Below are 22,972 nucleotides of genomic sequence, written 5' to 3'. Positions count from 1 at the left end.
CTGTGACAGAAAACACAGCCTGACCCTCAGCTGGAGGATGATATGCAGATATTGCGGTTAGATTGATTGCTACGGAGCCAACACAAAGCTCAAATTGTTTCAGAGCTCACAAACAAGCCTTACATTCTTGATGCTGGAATGCAGCAGATGGTTCAGGGAAAAGTTCGAGGTGAAACGCCCAGCAGAAAACCCGTGCCGCTTACAAAGCTACATCGCTCAAGCTTCCCTGCTTTTCAGCAGGCTGCCAAACATCTCTTTTCAGCACTCTGATCAGTCAGCTAAGCAGCAAAGCTCTTGGACAAAGAAGCCTGTTCTTTTTTTTCCCTTTTTTTTTTCTTTTTAAATGGAAGAGATACCGTCTCACTGAGCTGATGTTTATCACCGTGCTACGATTTCTATTTGAGATGCGTCGGTCACTGATCCTTCCTGCCACGCTCCGTGGTCCTGTACAAGCAGACGATTCTGTGCCCCCGCAGCAAGTAGCTCTCATGCCTGATATTGATGAATATTCTCTCTGTTCTGTACCGACCAGAGAGCAGGACCTTGTAGTAGTACTGAGACATTGCTACTGCAAATCTACAGCATTTCTTGTGGTTCAGACAATAAAGATGTCAAGAAGTGTTTTATAGACGTAGGATTATGAAATAAGCCTTGAGCATCCGAGGATTGAATCAGAGACTGAAAACCCTGCGTTTGCAACGGCATGTGAATTTGTCAGATCTGTAACAGGATCCCAGCACCCCTTCACCAGGGCAACAGGACAACAGGAAAAAAGAAATGCCCTCAAAATTTAATTATTTCTCTCCCTTTGCTTTTTCATTCATATTGGGGATCTCACTTCTTACCTTCACAGCACCTTGCAGGACCAGAGAAGGAAAAGAGAAAGGCAGGGTAGGGATAAGAACCGGGGTGAGATGCACGGTAACTTGGACATCACCATCTCAGCCTGTGTTTAAAGCCCACCTTGTAACAGGCCCACAGAGCAGTCACTTGACACTTGAAACGCTTTGCAGGCTGAGGAGAAGTGTTCTGGGAAGCACTACAGCAGAGACGTCAGCACACAAGGCGGCATTCAGAGCGTGTGCAGCCTCAAAAAATGATTGTGGCCAAAACAATCTGTACCCGGGTAGAGACATACTGCAAGAATGGAGAACGTTGTGCATAATTCAGCAGTTTTCAGTGGATGCAAACATAAAAAAACTTCAGTAGCAAAGGAGAACCCTGTGTAGAGGAGGCTCAGACCCTCAGCATTACCCATGAGCCAGAACTCTTCTTCTGAGACACTGAGGTAGGACCTCCAAAGGCATCTATGGGTCTACATCACATGAGTCTCCCACCTCAGTCTTCCTCCCAAGTCATTGCCAACATTTTAAAGGAAGAAGAATCTGCTCAAGAAGAAGAATCTGCTTTCTCTGAAATGCAAGTGCCTGATTAGGCTATCAGACATGATTAGATCGATCATAGTCTTTATCCACCTAAACACCAAAAGCTGTGTCGGCATCCAGTCTGCAGCAGCAGATCTGCTGAAGAGATCCCTACGTGGAAAAGAAACCAAAAGACCTTCCTTAAATCCTCTGAAAAATCCAAGCTTCTTACCTGGTTTCTTCGGTAGCCATGTAGAAAACATCATCTGGTGCATCAATCCAGTTCATCCTCCTCCTTTTCACTGGAGGCATGGATCCACCACGAATTAATCGGACTTTTGTTGGGTATGATTTCCCATTGAGCAGCAAGTTTCGGCTTGGTCCCTGACGTGACACATAAAAAAGTACAATTATGGACTGCAACAAAGCTGCAATAGCATGTGATAAGCACTCAAACAAAGGAAAAGAGAGTTGAAAGTTTTCGTGTTAGTTGTTGAGAGTTTCTGGTGAGTATAAACCCTCTTGCCCACAGATGAATAAAGAATTCACAAAAAAGCAATTGTCCATAAGCAGTAGAAGTTAGGCACCTTCAATATACAATAGGGCAGCAATACTCCAGCGACAGGACAAATAATAAATGGAAGGCATCACCAAAAATCTGCTTTTTGTGTCTGTAAGATGACATCAAACTTGAAAGACTGAGCATGAGACTTAGACTTCAGCTATTATCATAAACCTAGAGCAACTCTATTAATTTCAGGTAAAGAAATCTAGCTACACAGCATGAAATACAAAAAAACAGAATTTACAGTTACCCTGGGGTACAAAACTTACCCACATCCTTTTTGTTCCCAGGAGGTTAATATTTTAGTATATACTATCATCATTAAATAAGTTGTACATTGTTAAATAAGTTGTAAAAAGTTGTAAATCCAGATTTACAAAGCTTAACACCTTTCATCGTGAAATCATTTTGAGCATTGAACAACCCAGATTTCCCAAATATAACATATTTGCTTTGCAATTCAGCTACCATTTTCCAAACCCGCAGAAGCCCCCTTCCACTCAACTGGAAAAACATGAGCTGTTATTAAGAGAGGTGCAGATACAAGGGAGCAAAGGATTAAGCTTCACAAATGCAGCTGTCCTTGATCATTTGAAGTCCAGTTCTGCTGCCCCTCTTCCTGCTGATAAGCGCATCGAGAAATCCCACTGAAATCAGTAACGCTGGACAGTCAGGGGAGATACAAAATGAGGGCCCAGGAAAATGGATATGCGTAAATTAAAGCTGGTCAGAAAATGCCACAGTAGAAATTTAATGCTGGTACGTAACAGGCCAGGACACCTCCCCAGATGAGCATGAAATGGGAAACTGAGCATCCGCCTCAAAAGGAAAGGTGAGGACATGAGGTACTCAAGCCCATAAATGTCAGGTTATGGCAAAAGCCCAGCCAAAGTTCTGCACGTTGACATAAGAAGGGAAGACTCTGGCTTGTCCACCAAGGAGGAAAAAAACAAAACAAAACAGCAAAACCCTGCATCTCTCACATTTTATCTGAGGATTGGAAAAAAATGATCAATGACTTTTTTGACCAGCCTTAATTGACTATACTAGCCATATCTGCTTCTTGTAGAAAAGGAGGACTTCAGAGCTAAACTAATGAAATCCCACCTGTAAAAATCCTAAGCTGTTGCATACAAGTTCAATAACAGTTTTATTTCTTAGTTGCCCAGCTCCATCTTATACACAACACTTTTGGCACCACGGCAAACCACTGAAATACTTCAAGAAGTGCTTTTATATTTGAAATTTATTAAGGAAAAGGCTTCAAGTGAAAGGCTGTTGTTCCCCCTCTCCTCCAGATTTCTCCAAGAAAATCCTTTTGTGAGTGTTGCGAAGGATGTTTTCTCCCCACGTGCTATGTAGGCAGGAGAACAACTCCAGAGACAGTTCTTGGAAATACCTAGGAGGGGCACCCAGCTGCTTTGAGGTCGCCTTTTCTCTACCTGCACAGAACAATGGTTCAAATGGCACATCCTAAACGTAGCCCTTCGGGTTCAGTGGCACATTTTATCAAGCAATCCAGGCAGTTCCAGGTTTCCTCCCTTGCAGCTAAGAAGCGTTGGGTCATCACAGATCTGTCCCCCTGCACTGAGCTGGTTTATGCAGCAGACACAAACAAGTAGCCAGTCTCCTCAGTGACAAGCAGTGGAGCTAAATGCAACGAGGAATAAATAAATACAATTTACTCCTTCCTATCAGATGCTCGAGTACCAAGCCAAACGGACGCTTCGTTGTTACAAGCAGCCTAGCATGCTCAAGCTATAGCCTCCTCATACTGCCCGCCGTCCGAGAACGTTGTTAGATTTAATCCTCGTTGTGATCACTCTGCAGCGACCACAGCTCAGAGCTGCTGATTTACCCATGTCAGAGGGCCTCTGCTGACACTAATGCATCGTGGCAGCTCACCTACTGAGGCAAACGCCACTTTATCAACGCCAGAAGCAGGTCTTTTCTGGGGGAAAAAAAAAAATAAATTATGCTTCAAGTTCTCTCCCATGAGCAGAGATGTAACGTCAGGGTCTCACATAAGCCATCAGCGAGGGGTGGAGTGGTGCAGAGCCCTTGTGCTGGCCCCTTCACACCGAGGTGAGTTTCATGAGAAAGCATTTGGCCAGAGATGCATCAATCAGACTGGCTATTTGCTTCTGTCTTTTGATAAAACTCAGCGGAATGGATGAAAGGCTAGCAATCAGATTTACTCCAGAAAAAAATAACAGAACGTAACAGAACAAGCATTCTCAGAAGACAACTCAAACACCGACTTCCTAAAGAAATAAAAAAAACAGAAACTTTTCCATACAAATCCTTCCAGCATTTAAGCCTTCCTCCTTCACGTGAAACACATTCCACCTAGAAACACCTCCAGACCTTTGCTATGAACAGCCACTCAGTTTCCCTACGAGCACAAACAAAACAGGTCAATGAGGTTATTTTGAACAAAACATCGATTGATTTGAGGTTTAAATTTTGTTTGACCACTTGGACCTTTCATATGCCCCAAAATATTATTTTTACTTCATTTTTTCAACTTTTCAGTGGCTCGGGAAGTATGACCAGCTGCAAACAGCAAAGACGGAAGCGAAGCACTACGGTTTAATGGGGTGTGCTATCTAGAGAGGGTTAATAATCATTCTTTTTTCTTTTCCCTGTTTTGGTTAAATGAACATTCTCTTACCATTTGTCTGGTTTGTCCGTGGTTAGGCAGACCTAACAAACAGGAAAGAGAATAGAGCTGGTAAGACCATTGCTTTTCCAAGACAGAAAAAGTACAAAATCAAAACACGCAACTATGATCGCAACGGTGTTGTTTTTGCTAAAAATAAAGAGTTTTCTACCACGCTAACTTCTCCCCTCCTTGGAACGTGACTAAGAGCTTCCTTAACAACATGGTTTGACGAGCAGAGCCCCCACGTTAAAAGCACATTTCATTCTCAGTCTTCTCTCCAGTTTCTCACACCTTTCTTCAAACTACCGCTGCAAGTCCATCTCCTCTGTCAGATCTGACGTTTTCCTCAAGGCTTTGGGAAAATCTGATGTTCTGCTTTAGCTTTTGAGGAATTCACTGATATCAAGGAGGAGAAAGAGGAAGGTATTATACTGTCAAGACAGCAACAAACACAATCTCTCCTATCATCCCTGGATCCCCAGGGAACGATCCAGCTCAGACACGAGACACAAACTGTTAGCACACAGACTGCTCTGAACCTACCACCAGTAACACTGCCACAGGCTTAGCTCCATCCGTCACAGAGCACAGCACTCCACACAAAGCCCTCCTCCAGCATCACAAACAGCCCCGTGAAGCACCAAGGCTGGATTTTCCTAGTCTGCCACTTGCCACACCATCAGATTCCCCATCACACGTGCACCAAACTGAGCTGTGCATCTACGAGACCCCGCAGGACACACAAAGGTCTTGGGACATGAGAGCAAAGTGCTGCTACAATGCAGCAGGGGATGGCACAGAATGGACAGAAGGATCTAATAAACAAACACTTGTTACCACCATTTAGTTTTCCTGAGATGCATGCTCCAATAAAACACAATTTCTTTAACATCAACGCACCAAACCACCTTTCTCAGCCCCTTCTGGCTGAAAACCAAAAGGGGCAGTGTAACAAAGCAAAACGGGTACTACAAATGCTGTCACTGGCAATTCTGCTTTCACATTCATAACAAGCTTCCCAGCACTGTCCTCTTGGTTTGGCTTTTGAGATCTCCCATTGTTAGCCAGCTAAGTTGTGATGGAACAGCAGAGCCTTCTCATAACCCAGCAAAAATGGACTTTTACAGCGGATGGTCTATACTCCAACAGATTTCCTCGAAGTTCTCCTTGGTAAAAGCAAACACAAAGTATTCATGGCAAGGATGCCAGGAAGCACAGGGCACAGTAACAAACTGGGAAGGAGAATGACACAACGAGGGACACTTTGAGCATCGTGCCATCACGTTAAATCAATGGTTTATACCAAGTTTATTTTTAATTCTGGAGAGATGTATGCAGTTGGCTACTTTGAACATGAAGACACAGACACAGCTTCACTCTCTGCAACGTTTTAGTGCCTAGGTATGCAAAGAGATAAAGAAATAGTTGCCAAAAAGGCTTCCATCGGATCCGTAGAACAGATGTACCAGGCACCAAGATGACCAGCAACAACCTTTGGATGTTGACAAAGGCAAATGTAAGCGCCAGATAATCACACTTTTTTTTTTTCCTAAATAAATAAAAAAAAACACACAGGAGCAGCAATCACATGCAAAACACAGCTGTGAGCAGCCGTCGGAGATGGATGGACAAAGAGTCCCGTGGATGTTGGGAAACAGCACAGCCAGCAGGATGCAACCTGAATCTGTTGGCTTCGGCCCCAAGGGCTAAGCCCTAGCGCTTGTTTTTTTTCCCTCCCCCTTCCGTACCAGAAAGATAGCATTTTCCTCCTTCCCGGGAGCTCTGAGAGATGTAAATCCACTGATGCTGGTCCCTGGATTGAAGCCACGTTATTTCTTTTTAACCACACTTAGGATTAGCTCTTTTTTCCTACTAAGAACGTACTTGATGCCAGGAGCAGCTGATATGTGGCGGTTGCTGCTGTGATGACTCGCTCTGGATGCACAATAGACACTAAAATTGCTATTTCTAAGCACCAGAATTAACCCAGAATATTCCATAACGAGATGCTGAGACTGACACCGACCGAGGGCTGCAAAGAACCGCTTCCAGCTCTGGGCCCCAAAGCTTCAGCCCTCAAACAGTGAGGAAACTGAGTGGTCTCAAAACAGGGACACTCCTCACCAAAAGCTACAACCTCCAGGATAAGCTCCCCTTGACAAAGCTCTGCTCCGGCAAATTAAGGCACAGAAAGTTACAGTTTCAGTACAATTTATGTTCTTGCTATCTGAGTCATAAGGCACCAATTAGCACGTTAATCTTAACTACCTGTGAGCTTCCCCTTTAGTCACACTTGGATAATTGGAGTTGGAAGGAATCAATATAAAAACAGACAAAAAAGGCGAGCTTCAGTTTGCCATAAAAATAATTAAAGTATATGCACAGCTGAAGCGCTGCTTCCAAGTGAGCAACCTTTATCCATTACAGCCACCTAGCAGAAGCAGAAAGCTCAGCATCTGTAACCCATTGCACAACAGCTGTCAAGTCAACAGGATGCATCTGCACTGCAAACAATGGATTCTCACCCAGAACTGTTCAGTGGCTTCTGTGCAAGAGATGAGACAGGCGCCTCTTAAGAACTAACTGAATACCCTAAGCATAAAGGTCTACGGTGATGGCTCCAAGCAGGTCTTCCAGTCTTTTGCAGCCAAAGAAATGGGAATATGTTCTAAGAATGCAAGAGTATGTGGTGGGTTTTTGTTTATTTTCTGTAGCATGGGGAAAAAAAAAAATGAGGCCCTGGAAAACCTCCTCCTATACAGCTCTTCCTGCCAAAGCCTGTGCTATACATTGAAATAAAGAGGAAGTCCCAGAGGATTAAGTGAAGACGTGGTAAACTGGATGTATATCCGGAGATAAGCACAGACATCCTTTGCCACAGATGAGGCTGCATCGTTACTGAAACGCAACAAAACAACTCACCACAGTGCAGAGACTACTGGAAACACTCAACACATTCCTCCACTCCTGCCAACTTAGTGACCAAGACCTCAGAACTGTTCCTCAGCCATAAAAGCACAATTACAGAAGAGATTTTAGTCCAAAACAGCCACAGCAGGCTCTGAAGGCCTAATGAACCTTCTGTTCCTGAAGTATCCGCCTGCAGACACCCCCCCTCCGTCTGCCTACCTGGTTCTGCCCGTGGAACAATCTCATCGCATTTGGGGCTAACTCTTTAGATTTAATGAATGGAGCCATTCAGATATTACAGACTGAATTGCAGCTGCAGGAGGTTTGTTTATTATGATGATTATTTTGAGGCCAACTCCACACAACGCATAAGTGCCGTGTTGAGGAGGGGAGCCCAAACCCTGAGCAGCGTGCCCAGCACGGACTGGAGCTGCTTTCAGGTAGTTACTACATCAAGCATCAAGAAGCTACTCCAAGCTTCAGCACATCCACCATGCACAGAAATACGGGTGCTTCATCTCGTGTGAACCTAATCTTTTTTTCCTCCGTCCAGACATCAAGCAATTAGTCACACATAGCATTTTGTTTTTACTTCTGCTTACCTAAGAGAAGTATCATGCAGAACATGCAATACGCAGCAACGTTCATAAGCACATCTTCAGTCACAATCAACACAGAATTCAGTCAATTCTTTCAAAAGCTTAAGATACAGGCTATACTACAATAAGTTGCTTTCAAAATCCACACTTTTTATGTGTGTTTTCCTTTTTCAAAAGTAATCTTCCTCCTGGGATTCCATCCTTCCCAGCAGGAACAAAAACACCAACAGTACCACATTTGTGAGCAAGCTATTAAAAATAAAAAACAAACATGCATGAATGAGGCTTGATGAACAAGAATTTTATTTCCAAGTTACTGGTTCACTTGAAAAAGCGTGTGTTGACATATACACACATACACAGTCTTTGCAAGCCTACAAGAAGGCTTTAGTACCTTTCTCTTTCTTAAACTGCCAAGAGTGTGTTACAACTGTGAGCAGATTGAGTGTCCAGCTTCTAACAATCAAAGGCTATAAACCTTCAGGAATGCAAGTGCAACAAGCAGAACAGACCATAAATTGTACCAAATACCACCTAGACTAACATTTGCTTAAAATTCTGTTGTGTATAAAAACAATGTTAAAATTGCAATTTACTTACCTAAGTAAGTTCCTACCAAGATTGGCAAAGGAAAAGGAAAAAAAAAGATCTAAGGTTAAAAAAAGGAAAGGTTCACATAGTTCAGAATACAGTAGCTCAGTCCCATGCAACACATACAGAAACACAGACTGTTTTGTTCTAATGAAACACAGAAGTGATATCTGTTGGACAGATAAACCCAAGACAACATTAAAACAACCAGCAATTCCAAATAAATTCCCCGAAGAGCTGCTTCAATTTTGTATGAGTAAGCAGTGGTTTGTTACCCACCTCCTTCCACTAACCCCTGCATTAACCTCGCTGGATTTGGACAGCGGTTCCTAAAATGCTCAGTCTAACAGTTCACACTTCATGGTATCTCACAGCTGATGTGCTTGGCCATGCAAAGCTGGACCTTCTGCTACGAGCACTTCAAATGTCCCTTCTAATGCTGCCTGGGCAGTGACATCCAGCTACGAGGAGTCAGTAGTTGCCCTTGGACAGGTGTGTTCAGAACGGAGAGCCAGGACCTGCATCTCAGGGTTGAGTGAATCACTGCTGTTCACCCTCTTTCCTAGAGGAACAGCGTGGTATATTCTGACTGTCACACACCAAGGGGTTAAGAAAAAGTCACAAAGCCATGCACCTCCCTGCTTTAAGGTTTGTTCATTCAAACTAAACTAGAAACCACCGAATTATTCACTGCACTTAGAATTAGGAGCATTCTACTTTATATATGTATCATGTGTATATGTATGTATGATATTTATCACATGTAAATTCCACTTATGCTTAGAAGTTCAGGCTTTGTACCATTAGGGTCATTCACAATTCTACCCTTGCATTCTTATCCATTCATCTCCTTTCAGATTAATTGCACCTGCTCCCTACCAAAGCCTTGGGATATATACTCTACTCTCATTAAATCAACATTTGCATCTTCTTCCACGCCATCCCTCTTAAATAAAATGGTTTTTACTATTCGATTCATAGAGCGTGAAGCCCATCCCTGATTTCATTTCCAGATCTTTCTCCATAACACCAAAAGAAACTTGTCACAGCGTCATGGCTGAGCTGAAGACAAGTGGAAAAAAATCATTCAACATCTGAATACAGAATGCTAAGAAAAAAATCTCAAAAATAATCTGCACTTTTGGCTTACAATCTAAAGCAAGGAAATTGCATAGGCATGTGGTTATTAGGGTCTCCAAAAAGCATTTCAAGCAACTTGTCATTCTTCCCAGCTATGCTGCTGCTGGCAAGAAACGGTCCTTGGGTTAAGCAGCACTGAGCATTTTTTCCTCTGTCGACACTAGTCAGCATTACACTGATCAGGATACCAACAGCTAAAGCCAGGACCTTTCCCCCAGTACTGCATTATTCATTAAAGCAGCAATATTCCTTCTTGTTTACAGCCTGGATGGACAGATTTTCCTGGGCCTCATCTTTGGAAGAGCAGCCAGTGCCACTGCTGATAAAGGCGGAATTTTAATGCAGCTTATGCATCCAGGTAAGTTTCTGCAAGGTCCACGTCAGCCAAGAAAAGACCTTCCAGATAAATCTAGTTTCCTACATAGCTGATGCTAGAGGACTTCTCTGTATTCCCACCCTCAACAGCTGGTTTTGATCAAGAACATTATTTCCATTTTCATGCTCATCTCTTGATAATTAAACTAATGCTAGCCTGATGAAGCTACGAGGCTTCCAGTTCCAGGAGTCCATTCACATTTCCCTGAAAGGAGCTGAGAGACAATGAACCAGAACACATTAAGTTAGATCGACGCTCCATTTTGCTTTAGAAATCCCCAGTAGCAGGAGCAAGGTATTCCAACAGTTAATTAACCTCACTCAAAAAATTGCAGCTTTTTTCCAGCCAAAGTTTTTCTGCCGTACCTTCTGGCTACTGCAGCTCATTATTCCATTCCCAGCTGGACTAAAAAGCCCTCTATTATTACACTTCTGCTGCTCCTGTCAGCAGAGACAAACATCTACAACTTCTGCTTTGATGGAAGTGTTTTCCATTATACAGTGTGTTTTCCAGTCTCTTCACCATTTTCATGGCTCTTCTATAAACCCTCTCCAATTTTTCAGTGTTTTACATGGAGCTTGACCCACTACCGTTTTTATCAATGTAAGTTCGTTGCTAGGAAAAGCCTGGCCTTTGTCCTGGCTACTCATTCACATTCTCTCTCTTTCAGCCAATTTTAGAGTGCACGTGATGACCCTGAAAAACTAATTTGATTAGTTGAAAGCTAACACAGTGCAAGAGAGAAAAAAATTTAAGAGTGCTCCCTCCCTTCCCCCTGGAGGAATCTGTATGGAAGAATATCACACAGACCCCATGCTGGAGAGCTGGAAGGACAAAAGTAACCAGGGCCCAGGACATAAAACATCCCTTCAGCTTCCCTAGGGGATTTTTCATGGTGAATATTGTCAGGCAAGCTCCAAAACTTTAATGGAAAAAGGAATAAACTTATACATTTTTAACATCTCGCTGTATTCTTCAGCTTGTGAGACTCCCTGTACTTTTCACGCTCCAAAAATAGCAATCTGCAGGAGTTTGCCCGTGCCAGCCTAATGCTGGAAGAGTGCTGGGGAGGCCAGTGTATGCCTAATAATGCCTCCAATATGACTAAAAGTGGGAAAACAAAAATACAGATTGAAGAACTACACCTTTCTTTTAAAATAGAGCAGAGGGAGAGAAGAGAGATGAGTATTTTCCTGTTCTTGGACTTCAAGCATCAGTCAAAACTCTCTGTACCTGGCCAGACAAGTCACATTCAGAGTTCAAAGAAGTTCAGCTCTGCCGTGTTAAACAGGGATGATTCAGAAACAGAAAAGTTACAGATATTTAGGTGGAGTTACACTAGCAAGAGAGAAACAGGAATTTCAAAGGAAAAATCCAAAGTACTCCGAAAAGTTCAGCAATTTTCAGCATTTCCATAATTAGCTGTACTAGTTCAGGCTGCAGCTGGGTAACAGCAGGCTCCTTTCTTTTCACCCTTGGCCTCTCACTGCCAAGATTCCCGTTCCCAGCCTTTCCTTTGCTCCACCACCACCACTTCTCCTCACAGAGCCCGCGCTGACCAGCCCATACCCGCACACGGACTAGGCCTTTCTCCCACCTCCAACCTCCCCACCTCAGCCACCAAGTTGGTACACATAGAGCCATTTTAGGATTTAGGTTTCAATTTAAAGAACAATTCAAGGAGCTTCATTAACCAGGCTTTGCTGAGGGCCGAACTCTAGCCACCGAGCACCATCCCTCACTGCCGAGTAGGAAGGCCTCAGATGAGGATCCTCCAGCAGCGCTGCCTGAGGAACACCCCAAAACCTACACACAGTTTGATTGTCAGCAGTATTGGACTGCCTAATTATAAACGAAGACAGGCGTTTAAATGCTTAGAAACCTGACCACCAATATCCACACACACAAACAGGAACCTGAATGCTTTACACTAAGCAAAAACCCTACCTGCTATTTGGCTCGTTCCCTGCAAACCCATCTCTTTATTTCACGTCATTTTAAAACCTGGCCACAAGGAAAGCCTCACAGACCCATCACAAACCATCAGCTCAGCAACAAACCAGCCCTTACAGCCCAGGTCCCTTCCCCCACAAGCCTGGAAGTAACAGCCCAGCACCAAAAGGCTTTTATCACCAGTTTTCAGCCAAGAGATTTCAGCTGAAGCCCACCGTACTAGCTGCCTACTGCCACATTTTGGAGACTTTAACACAGTGACCTACACAAACCATAAAATATCTTCCAGGTGCCAACACAGCATGTCAGCAAGACACAGGGGAAGAAAATGGGTAATTCACACAAGTAGGTTAACATCTCTGAAAACTATTTCAACAGAGGTGGACGAAAGGTCTTTCTGCACCTAGACTTGTGCAGAACGACTGTTTTCAGTCTCTCCATGCAGTAGTTTTAACACCAGTTTTTCTTTGCAGCACATTCCTGGAACAAAATCACCCAAAGCAGTCAGTATGCCACCATGTATCACTAAAAGTAGAGGGGAAAAAAGAAACCAAAAAAATACAAACACCCTTCCTGTACTGCCTATAGGAGCTCTGTAAATGCATCTATGTTTATAAAGAAGAATCTGCCTGGTCATAACAACTCTCATTCATCTTTTGCATACGTTTTAGGACTGTTATAACCCCCAAATCAGTCACTTCTGAATAGATGGGTTCATTTCAATCCTTTTATACCACTCTCACCAGCTCCTAAATTCTGTTTCCAAGGCCTCATCAATCCCATTGCTTTGCACCCTTTCTCCACAATGCTTCCACTTGTGCTTTCCCTCTCCCCATGCCTTCTCCTCACCCATCCAACCCAACTAATAAGCCTGTACAACTCCAGCCAGAGCTAAGGACCTCAGTTTTGGCACAGCACGGGCAGCAGGCATTAGGTAGGTGTGCCCAGAGCCAGCAAAGCTTACCAGCTCACGTGCAGGGCAACTGGGAGCCAGCACAGAGGCACCGACACAGCTGGCTCCAGGCCACAAGCACCTCTACCAGACTTTCACCATCTGATCCCTCCTGCCCAGCAGATTTTGAGGTTCTTTAAACCTTCTTTCCTTGCGGGTGATCCCCCTCCTGCTCCATCTCTGCAAAGCTTCCAACAGCCCAGGATCAGAAAACACTCCAGGTGTAGAAACTGCAGCATGACAAATATTTTCCATTCACAGCTGAATCCGAACCAACAAGTTTCAGCTGAACTGCTCGCAAGAACATCTAGTCAACACTGACTACTCCAGCAGGTAAACAGATTCTGGATCTGAATCATACTTGGCTACCTGGCAGTTACAGGAACAACCAACGCTCCTAGTCTGTCAGCAGCTGGTTGAGCACAGAGCAGAGAGCAGCAAGCATCAGCTCCTGCACCACCTCCTCCTGCATGGTTCACAGGAGCACACGTTCTGAGCAGCCTGAACAGGCACCTCATTGAGATCTGCTTCGTGCAAACTGTGCAACACTGAAATATATCTGATGAAACAGGTATACCTGCAGATACAGGTTTTAAAACACTGCTACTAAAACACAAATCCTCCATTTACAGTGAGTAAATATTCTGAGGTCATGAAATCCACAGCTTTACACAGAGACAGCCTGAGGGAAGGGGTCAGCTCTTCTTTCCTCCTTCGAGCCCCAGCATCTCCATGCTTCAGGAGTGTGTCATCTGCTGAGTGACTCAGCAGTCACCTTGCTGATGAGGACATTTAGCAGGGAGCAGCAGCAATGACCATAAGTAGCTCGTCACCAGGAGCCATGGAAATTCAGAGGGCTACTCCACAGCTACATCCCTCGTTACCAAACAAAGCTTCTGAGGAAGCCAAACTGACTAAGTCAGAAGAGTTTGTTATTTTTTTCCAAAACGTAAGAGCACATTAAAGCCTCAGCAGCACAGCATCAAAGTGTAAGTTCCCAAGGACAGCAAGACAACATAAAGATCACTGTCCTCATCTTTACTGTGTTCTCTGCATGCACTTACGTATGCATGCACGTATATATTGGAAAGTCATCCACTATCTCAGCCAAAACACAGAAAGCTTAACATCAGGGCATGCAACATCATTATTTAATGGTAATGCTTAAACCTAAGTTTTTGTGTTTGTCTGTCTCACGTGGACATTTCTATAGCCTACCTATTCAGAATTGGTCTGTTTTACTGGATTTGGACAAACAAGGTCACACGTACATTTTCTGTATTATTCCAAACTAAAGCTTCTCAGGACAATTCTTTAGTCAAAAAGTTTGCTTGTTTTTCTCACTCTGTGAAAATTTAAAAACAATGCTTTCTACTGCAAGTAGAGAACATGCAGACAGCCTCGCACTGGTGAGACTGCACTCATGCTAGAAAATACAGAGGCACTGTATTTACTGGGACTTGATGCAAATACTGTCGTCTTTTTCTTTTGGTCAACATTAATCTTATGCAGTTCAGGATGTATGAAACTTCGATTTCTTAAAAGTCAAGCAGTGAAATAACACCTAGTTTCAAACCAACCATCACAGCTTTCAGTAATTGCACAAAACTGCAAGAAAAGTGTTTTGTCAACTTGAGAAATTGGTCGTCAGTTCTGAATATATCTTTTCATGGCTTCAGTACAGTTGTATGACTTCTTGTCTGCATGTGAAAAGCCTGGAAGGTGAGCAGCATAACCACAGGTGGAAATGGTTACCCAAGGAACACAGACATCAACACAGAATGTACACACAGCATCATTAGCCACAAAGCAAGACAAGCCAGCAGATGAAACTAAAAGTCACTGTCCTAGCATAAGCTGAGCGCAGCTTCAAGGTCTTACCCCTGCTAGGCATCAACAGGCGCTTCTTCATGTTGCCTGACAGAGCACAAGTGAACAGAAAAGAGAAAAATATCACATCAGCAACCTGAACAACAGCAGTTTAAAAAGTTCTTAATGTTAAAACAGAAACAGTAAGATATCAAACGTCTGTAATTATATTTCAGATCAGCCATATATAATGTTAAAACTAAAGGTGAAAAATAAGAAAGATTCTGTTCAGCTGCATCAAAACTTCAGTGCAATTATCCTGCACTATGACAGTGTAATTCTACAGGAATAAGACACAGCAGGAGAGAATCCATTTTCCCTCTAAGGAAAAGCCTGTAAGGGGACGTAACTTAACTTTTGCTCACCCCTGGGAGGCCAGTAGAGATCTCTCCCGCTCAGAGCCACCTTGAAAGCTAATAATTCTACTCCCCTGTTAAGGAGAAATACCCCTCCATGGCCTTACTCATGTTAAGACATTTGAATAGGCCCTTTTATCCTCATCTGAGGAAAAAACTGCACTTTGTCTTCCTGACAATCTCAGGCAAGAACAGCTCTTCAGAACAGAGCCCCGCGTTCCAGGCCAGAACATCCTGTGTCTACCTCCCACTTCAAACACCTTCCCCATGCCTTTTATCCTCAGGGAGACGAAGCCCGCATTTCACTGAAGAGGTTCTCAGTGACAGGGCCAACAGAAGCGAACGCTCTAGTTCTGAGCAAGGCAGGAGCAGGTTTATGGCACGCCAGGTCTGGCACTTCTGCCTCCCTTACCTAATCAGTAGCCTGCCTCTCACACTGCCTCTGGCAGCTTTTCTGAAACCCAGGTGATCCACACATTACAAAGCCACCTGGGAAGCACACAGCTACTATACCTACAGGTTAAAAAGCTGTAAACCTCACAAGGAAAAGGAAGCATCTCTGGAAATGGCTATAAAGGTTTTCTTCATACTGCTCATTTAAAAAAGAAAAAAGGAGGGAAGTTCCTCTCTCACTGCCCCACTTACAAGGTTGGTCAAGCTAGGCAGAGTTCCACTACCATGGTAGCTTTATGTGCATGTACCACCCAGGCAGCACACATCACATCACACCCAAAATTAGAAATGGAACAAGCAACTTCTACGAAAGGGAAAGAAATAAAACCCCTACGAATAACAAACACTGAATTTATATCTAAGGCTATGATTTTAAACAATATCCTTGCATACTGAAAGGACAGAATAAGCCTACACAGACAATAGACACGTTGTAGAAAAGTATTTACCATCCATTCCATTGTGTTGTTCGTAACTTCTTTTTCCCAGGATAGTTGGGGACCCATTATTAATGACAGGCGTAAACTTGGCAGGAGTCAGATTGTTGAGAGAACTGGATAAGCTCTTTGCAGGATCTGGTTTCGGAGGACATGGATGAGATTCTGTGGTGGAACAGCAAGGGGTCACTTTTATTAATGAAGATACTGGAATTACAAACCCGAAAGCAACCTGCAAACTTCCACAGTGACAAAGTATACTTCCCCTTGTACAGCAATTACCTCAGTCAGTAATTTTGATTGAGGATTGCTATTTATATTGATCATTTTAAGTATATTTAGGAATTCACTTCTACTGAAGATGGTAAAATCAATTTCCTAACATCCACTGTACCACATCACTAGCCTAAAATAAGAGATGATAACAAGAGCACCTTGTATTTATTTTCAAAACATTGTTCTCCAATAATTTGGTATAATTTCTGGCCTGTTCTATATTAAAAGCCATCTTTGGGCAGTCACACAGCACCCCTAGACTCTGAGAAAATGACAACTTTACCAGGTTAGCAAGGTTTGTAAAAATATAGTTTTTAACCGGCTGAACAAGTGAGGATACAGAGCACCACTAGAAAGAACACAGAGCCTGAATTCAACCTTTTGGCTGAGGCAGGGACCAAGCACAGGCTGTCCAACAGAAAAGGTTTCGAGAAAATTACAACTAACAGCAAGTGAGAGCTTCACATGAGTGGATCTCTCAGCCCCAACAATAGGGTAACATATGATGTAAAGTGCACTGAGCTCCAAAAAGAGAGCTATATTCTCACTAATCCATCAGCCTCCCTTCACTTCCTTCACTCCCCTCTCCCTGTGCAACAGTCACAGATCCTGACACGGTGCTACTGAATTTGTGCTCAGGTGAAATCTCAAAATCTATTGTTACATGCTCCGCAACTATTAAGAGCAGGATTTTATTCAACAGCAAAAAATCTCCCTTTATTTGCTTTATGTGGTCGTGCCATACATACCCAAAGGTTTCCCAGTCTGTGTATCTCATCAGTATTCAGCACTTAAGCACAACACTCAACAGAGAAGCGGTAAATATTTAATAAACCCTCAGCCTTACAATATTTCATCAACAAAAATGTTCAAAGAAACATAAAATTAACTCCAGTGTTTCTTATCAGAGTAAAAAGGCAATCAATTTCCTTGATAATCTGGAAGCCTTCAAAGGACCATGGTCCAAGCTAGCTCTCCGTGGTTAGGCTCCTGTTAGACTGAGGTTACACCCTCAGACTTGGCTTCAGGGTATCTCTAACAACCAGCAGCACTAGGGAAAATTATTTGTAGTCAGAGCTGGTATATCATGTTATCTGGCTGCCTCCAACACCTAAAAACTTACACTAAGGTCCTAGACAGAGCTACTTAGTACTCCGCCACAGATCAGCTGTGAGAGAGGCTCAAGTATTCAAGAAAACAGTAGAAAACAAGATGAAAATTAAGATGAACAGAAGCATATGCCCCATTGTCTGGCTCCTACGCAAGAACAGCCAGCAGCTGATTCACAAGCTGTGCTAAACCTGAAAGGCTCCCTGGAGGACCCAGCTGTAGTAACTGCCTTCAGGCTGCCCTAAAATTGCAATAACGGACTGACCAATTGTTCCCAAAACATGACATTTATGCCTCCATTAGCAGAGGGCAACCTGTCCACACATGCATGAGACACCACAGCAAACTGTGCCATGTCCCACCCCTCATATAAAAAAGCTTCAGCTGCAGCTCAGCGAGCCCACAGTGGACTGGAGCAACTAGGTCTGTCAGACAGGAAAAGGGGGAAGTTCATGGGGAAGTCTTCAATTTTATTTTATTTTTTTTTAAATCCAGAACCAGCATCTAAACTCAAAATAAAAGGGAAAAAGAAAGGGCTAGCAGAATTAGCTAGTAAGGTTTTCTGTTTATTTTGCAAGGGTATTTTTTGTTTTTTAAATACCTAAATACCGGAGTACTGCTTCTAAAGGCTTTCGAACCACTTGCTTTAATAGCAATGGGTTTTCTGATGCCTCTGGTAAACGTGCTGTGCCTGTAAAACAAACAAAAAGAATTAGAGGGCAACGACACTTAGATATTGTAGTAGAACTAAGTGAATAACTCAAGTGTTTAGAGAAGAGCTTTCCAATCAAAAAGAGCATTTACAGGTTGCATGCATGTCTTGGCAACAGGACGCAAATGCAGGAGAATGCTAAAGGTACCAGCAAACAGGGGTATTTCAGAACAAATAACTCATGAATTTTCACAGTATTTGTCTAGCCTGCCATCAGTTAGAACACTCCACAAGTAGAGCCAGGTTTTGTGGGAGCACTAACTGAGAGCAAAAGAACACCGGGAAGCTACAGCTCAAACTTAAATACGTAAAGGAATCTCAAAGGGCTCCTTTGCCCTTTGCAAGTAGGTGCCAGCTGCATCACCACTCACATTCTGCTTTGATTGCTGCGCTGTTAATAGGCAGATAGGGATGTCTTGCAGCATGCCAAGGGCGTAAGATATCTCGACATAAACGTCTGGCAATTCTTGTCAGTTTTGTTGTATGGAGATAAAAAGCTTGTCGTGTCTTCATAGCAAACTTGGGGCTCCCACTGTTTCGTACTGGCACACCATGAGGACTCTAAAAATAAAGAAAAATAAATATAATTTTGAAGAGCATGGCTTTAAAGAACAGAAACTATATAAGATCACTTTTAACTCCTGATACACAGACATATGAACAGCAACAGTATTATAGAAGAAAATATTTTCAGCACAGCTATTTACCATTTCCTACGTCTTATCCATCAACAATTTTCTTCTGAAATGTTTCATGGGATAAAACAAAGGTAAACGTTTTCTCTTCACAGCTATGTAGTCAATTCTGTACTGTCCTCAATTTTAAAGCAAGGATTCAAAAGCCAGGCCAAGAGAAGTTGCCTGATGCTATCACGTGATTTAATACTTACAGAGTCAATAGCAAGACTCCCAAACTTTGGGTGTTTTAGAGTTGTTCTGGATATATAATGCAAACTCCTTATAACAAATCATTTGTAGGAGGGAGAACACCACCAGAAAGCTGCTGTATGGCCAATTTACATCACAAACTCACCTCCCAAAGCAAACATTCAGCGTGCAAGAAGTTTTTTTTTTTTTTGGCTCAAAGCTGCAGAAATTTGTTAAATTCTTACTCTGAACTCAATTTACAGAGCAGGCACATATTCACTACATGTAATAAAGAATAATACAGAAAGACATTTATCTAGTACAGAGAGCAAAAGCAGTATCTTTTTTAATAAAAGCAACAAAGTAAACCAATCAAATAATGAAAGTAATATCTTGTTATCTCAAACCTGCCTATGGGCGGAAAAATAAGAGGAAATTTCAGCCTGGGAAGAACAAGGATTTCCCCTCTCAGACTGTTTGCATACTTTTTAACTAACAAACGAGCTATAGGGCTGATAAAACCTGGCAGCTATCTCGGCAATTAAGCAGCTTCAGAGGGTAAACAGAATGCTGGAAAGGACAGTGGCTAAAGAAAAGAAACAGAAAAGGAAGGCAGCAATAGGAAAGACTAGGAGAGGGGAAAGAAATAATCTAAAACCAAAGTACACTGTGTACTCTCCTTCTCTCCATAGCTGCTGTTGTGACGCAGCCATTCTTTCCAGTCAGCCCAATGTACAATGCTTCAAGACTAAACTTTCTCTAAATTCAGAAAAATTCTGAGATTTTCTTTTAATAAATACAATACAAAAAATGAAGCTCACAAAATGCTTAATCAAAGACTAAAAAAAAAAACAGGGTTAATTGAAAAAAATAGGAGGAAGAAGAATAACAAGATAAGGGATCTCTAAAAAGCTGCTAGCTGATTGAGATATCTAATTTTGAATGTGCCTTAGGAAAGGGAACAGCTTTCAGGAAATAATGAATTCCTTTATGGAAAATTAGTCCTCTTCCTCCTGCAGCAAAAATCATGGAAAGAGAATATCAGAAACATTGGCTGGCATTCCGATTTTTTTTCCATGAAGTTCCTGAAGTTATCCCATGCATTTGATGGCTACTTTGCTAAACAAATAATGTGGGTTTTTCTTTCTGCGGGGGTGGTATTTCGCAACAAATTGCATAGAGCTGAAGCTAACATGCCAACTTTTGCAAGTGATAAAAAAACAAACTCAAGAACAAAAATGGAGGTTGAAGGCATCCTTTTTCTTAAATATTTAAGAACAGTGAACAACTGATAAATTACATCGCCTAACTTTCCAGACAAGATCACCAAGCAGCCTTTTTTGCTAATACCTACCAAATTATTGCGGTTTGGTCCTGGTCTCTCTCCATCTAACCGTGTTGGCATTTTCAAGCCACCGTATTTCTTCCAGTACGTCCAACAGGATGCACAGAGGCGACACTGCATGTTAGGGGGACCCCAAGAATACCACTGGTAAGACTGTGTGGCTAGAGATAACAAAGGTGGAAATTATATATATCCTTAAACAGGATCACTTTTCAGAGCTTATTCTCTTTAGAACTATCATAAAAGAAAACCCACACAAAGACAGTGCAAATCTCAAACAGACCTTAAAAACCTGCTGATGGCTTTATTGCCATCACCACTGTTAAATGTACTTGTTATTTCAGTGAAATCAATTACATACATTAAAACCCTTTTAAAATATGAACAGAAAAAAACGCTTACTAGGATGGGAAAACACCCTGCCAACAAAACTGAAAGCTCTCGTTTTGCTAGACTAATAGACAATTTCTTCAGGGAAAGATGGAAGATTCTCTCCAGGAACTCCCCAATACTTTAATTTTACAATGGAAGAATGAAAGGTAAGTCTGTGGCTTGACTTCTTGTGCTGTCCTGCATTCCAGCATCTCTAAAGGCTTCCCATAAAGGAGGGCAAGCATTAGTGTATGAGTACCAGCCAGCAGACCAAATACACTGATATCCCATATTTGGGGATCTACTTTAAAATAATGAAAAAATTGTCAAGTTCACAGCTTGGTGATTACAGTAAATACTCAACAGTAAGTGTCACATGTAATTGTAGGTAGCTAACTCCCCCTTAAATACTCCACAGTTATATTTATGTAAAACCAGCAGCTCCAAAACCACTTTTGCTGGAATGCTGCTATATCAAATTGTCCCCCCACCATGTCAAAGCCTTCTCCCCCCTGCTCCCTCCTCCCAAGCACAGCATTTACTGCTTGCAATACAGCACTCGCTCTCTGTGCACAAGTGCCATGTCCGCATGTCACTTACTATAACAGCTTTCACAGGCCCGTCCTGCTCCCGTGTTCTGTGCCTGTACTCCAGTACCATTTACCACTCCTGGTTTGACATTATTTACATTGATCTGGTTGGGGTTTGGCTTGTTACTTAAAACACAAAGCAAAAAGGAGGACAAACATTAATCAAGGCATGCAATTTCCTAGGAGACTTAACAACATGGCCCAAAACATTTGAGACTGAAGACTGAAATTTTGTTCATCGTGTGGCTGTCAGAACAAGGAGCTGTACTTACCAGCAATCCGTCTTTCATGAATACACTCTCCTATGTCCATATTACATTAGTTCAATGCCATTTCAAAGACAAAAAACATTTTAAAACAACAAACCACTGAGGCAAGGGAGGTATCTTAATTACAGTCCTGAACATTCTGATCAAGCTGGCAAGAAGATCCTATCTACAGATCTCTCCCTGTCCTCAACATGAAAGATGTTTTATGTGAATCTCCAAGAAGCAGCACAGGGGATGGAGAATGAGAAGCAGGCAGAGAAAGACCCCTGTTTCATTCAGGGAAGGATAACCCTGTGCTACAGTCACATACGTATTTTCACATCGCCTTACTACAAAGTAATTACATCTCCAGACCTAACATACAGAGGTGATCAGGAATATGAGCTTTCATCATCTTAATCCATGATCTGAGCTTTTCCTAGGAAACATCTAAGCTTCTGCTAATTGCAGAAAGTCCAAAAGTTTAACAGCCACAGAACAAGAAGTCCATCAACATCTGTCATTAATAGATGCTGATATAAAAACATCGCCTCCACTCATCCCTGTATGCTGCTGAAGGTGTTGACTCAGGAACAAAAGTTAATGGTAGGAGCTGGGAATAGAAGGACAAACAAAACCTTGGCATGAAGAACAGTACGAAGAGTACAGGCACTGCAGGGGAAGATGCCAGAGAGGGAAAAGGAGACATTCACAAAACCCTTGGCATGGGAGGGAACAAGAAGCACAGCGAATCCATACTGCGGGGACAGGACGTCTGGGGAATGGAAGAAGGTGGGACACACAAGAAGTTTCATTGAAGTAGTATACACAAAGAATTTATGAAGACACAAGGACTCCAAGCTGGTGATGAGGAGCTTAGCTTAGAGAAGCAGCAAAAAGCAGGCAGCCTCTGGTGTGGGTTTTTGAATATAAACCCAAGCTCTAATGCCAGTTATGTTTCACCCATACTCTCTTACCTGAAAACTCAACGGAGTGTGCATATTCTTTTTATTTCCAATCAATAAACTAGGAAATCCACATATTCAAGCAGAAATACCTTAAAACGGGCTCTGTGAAATAAGTTTCTGAAAACTCATTTTCTTACACATCGGCTGCAGACACAGGAGCCACACCAATTTAAGTGGCCCACAATATGTTATGGCTCACGCCACCCAGCATTTTGTTCTGGAGTGTCACTACAGTCACCTGCTGCAGCACAACTT

The 22,972-nt window shown here is 42.6% G+C and overlaps 1 protein-coding gene across 4 annotated transcripts in view; it reads right to left on the bottom strand.

The window, feature by feature from the left end:
- Positions 1-22,972, bottom strand: part of MTA1 (metastasis associated 1) — an 80,537-nt gene that overhangs the window by 3,565 nt on the left and 54,000 nt on the right. Inside the window, exons 12-20 of one of the 4 annotated variants that reach the window (XM_068690849.1) lie at positions 21,512-21,627; positions 20,549-20,700; positions 18,700-18,889; positions 18,218-18,307; positions 16,243-16,395; positions 14,997-15,032; positions 8,704-8,715; positions 4,604-4,635; positions 1,597-1,748 (exon numbers count right to left, since the gene is read on the bottom strand). In XM_068690849.1, coding sequence (XP_068546950.1) covers positions 1,597-1,748; positions 4,604-4,635; positions 8,704-8,715; positions 14,997-15,032; positions 16,243-16,395; positions 18,218-18,307; positions 18,700-18,889; positions 20,549-20,700; positions 21,512-21,627 — 933 coding nt within the window. The remainder of the gene's footprint in view (positions 1-1,596; positions 1,749-4,603; positions 4,636-8,703; positions 8,716-14,996; positions 15,033-16,242; positions 16,396-18,217; positions 18,308-18,699; positions 18,890-20,548; positions 20,701-21,511; positions 21,628-22,972) is intronic. The other 3 variants (XM_068690850.1, XM_068690851.1, XM_068690852.1) reach the window with 3 other exon arrangements.

Source organism: Anas acuta, chromosome 8 (assembly GCF_963932015.1).
Source record: "Anas acuta chromosome 8, bAnaAcu1.1, whole genome shotgun sequence".
Classification (NCBI taxonomy): domain Eukaryota; kingdom Metazoa; phylum Chordata; class Aves; order Anseriformes; family Anatidae; genus Anas; species Anas acuta.
The sequence above is the reverse complement of the archived record's forward strand: the minus strand, read 5'-3'. Positions and strand labels throughout refer to the sequence as shown.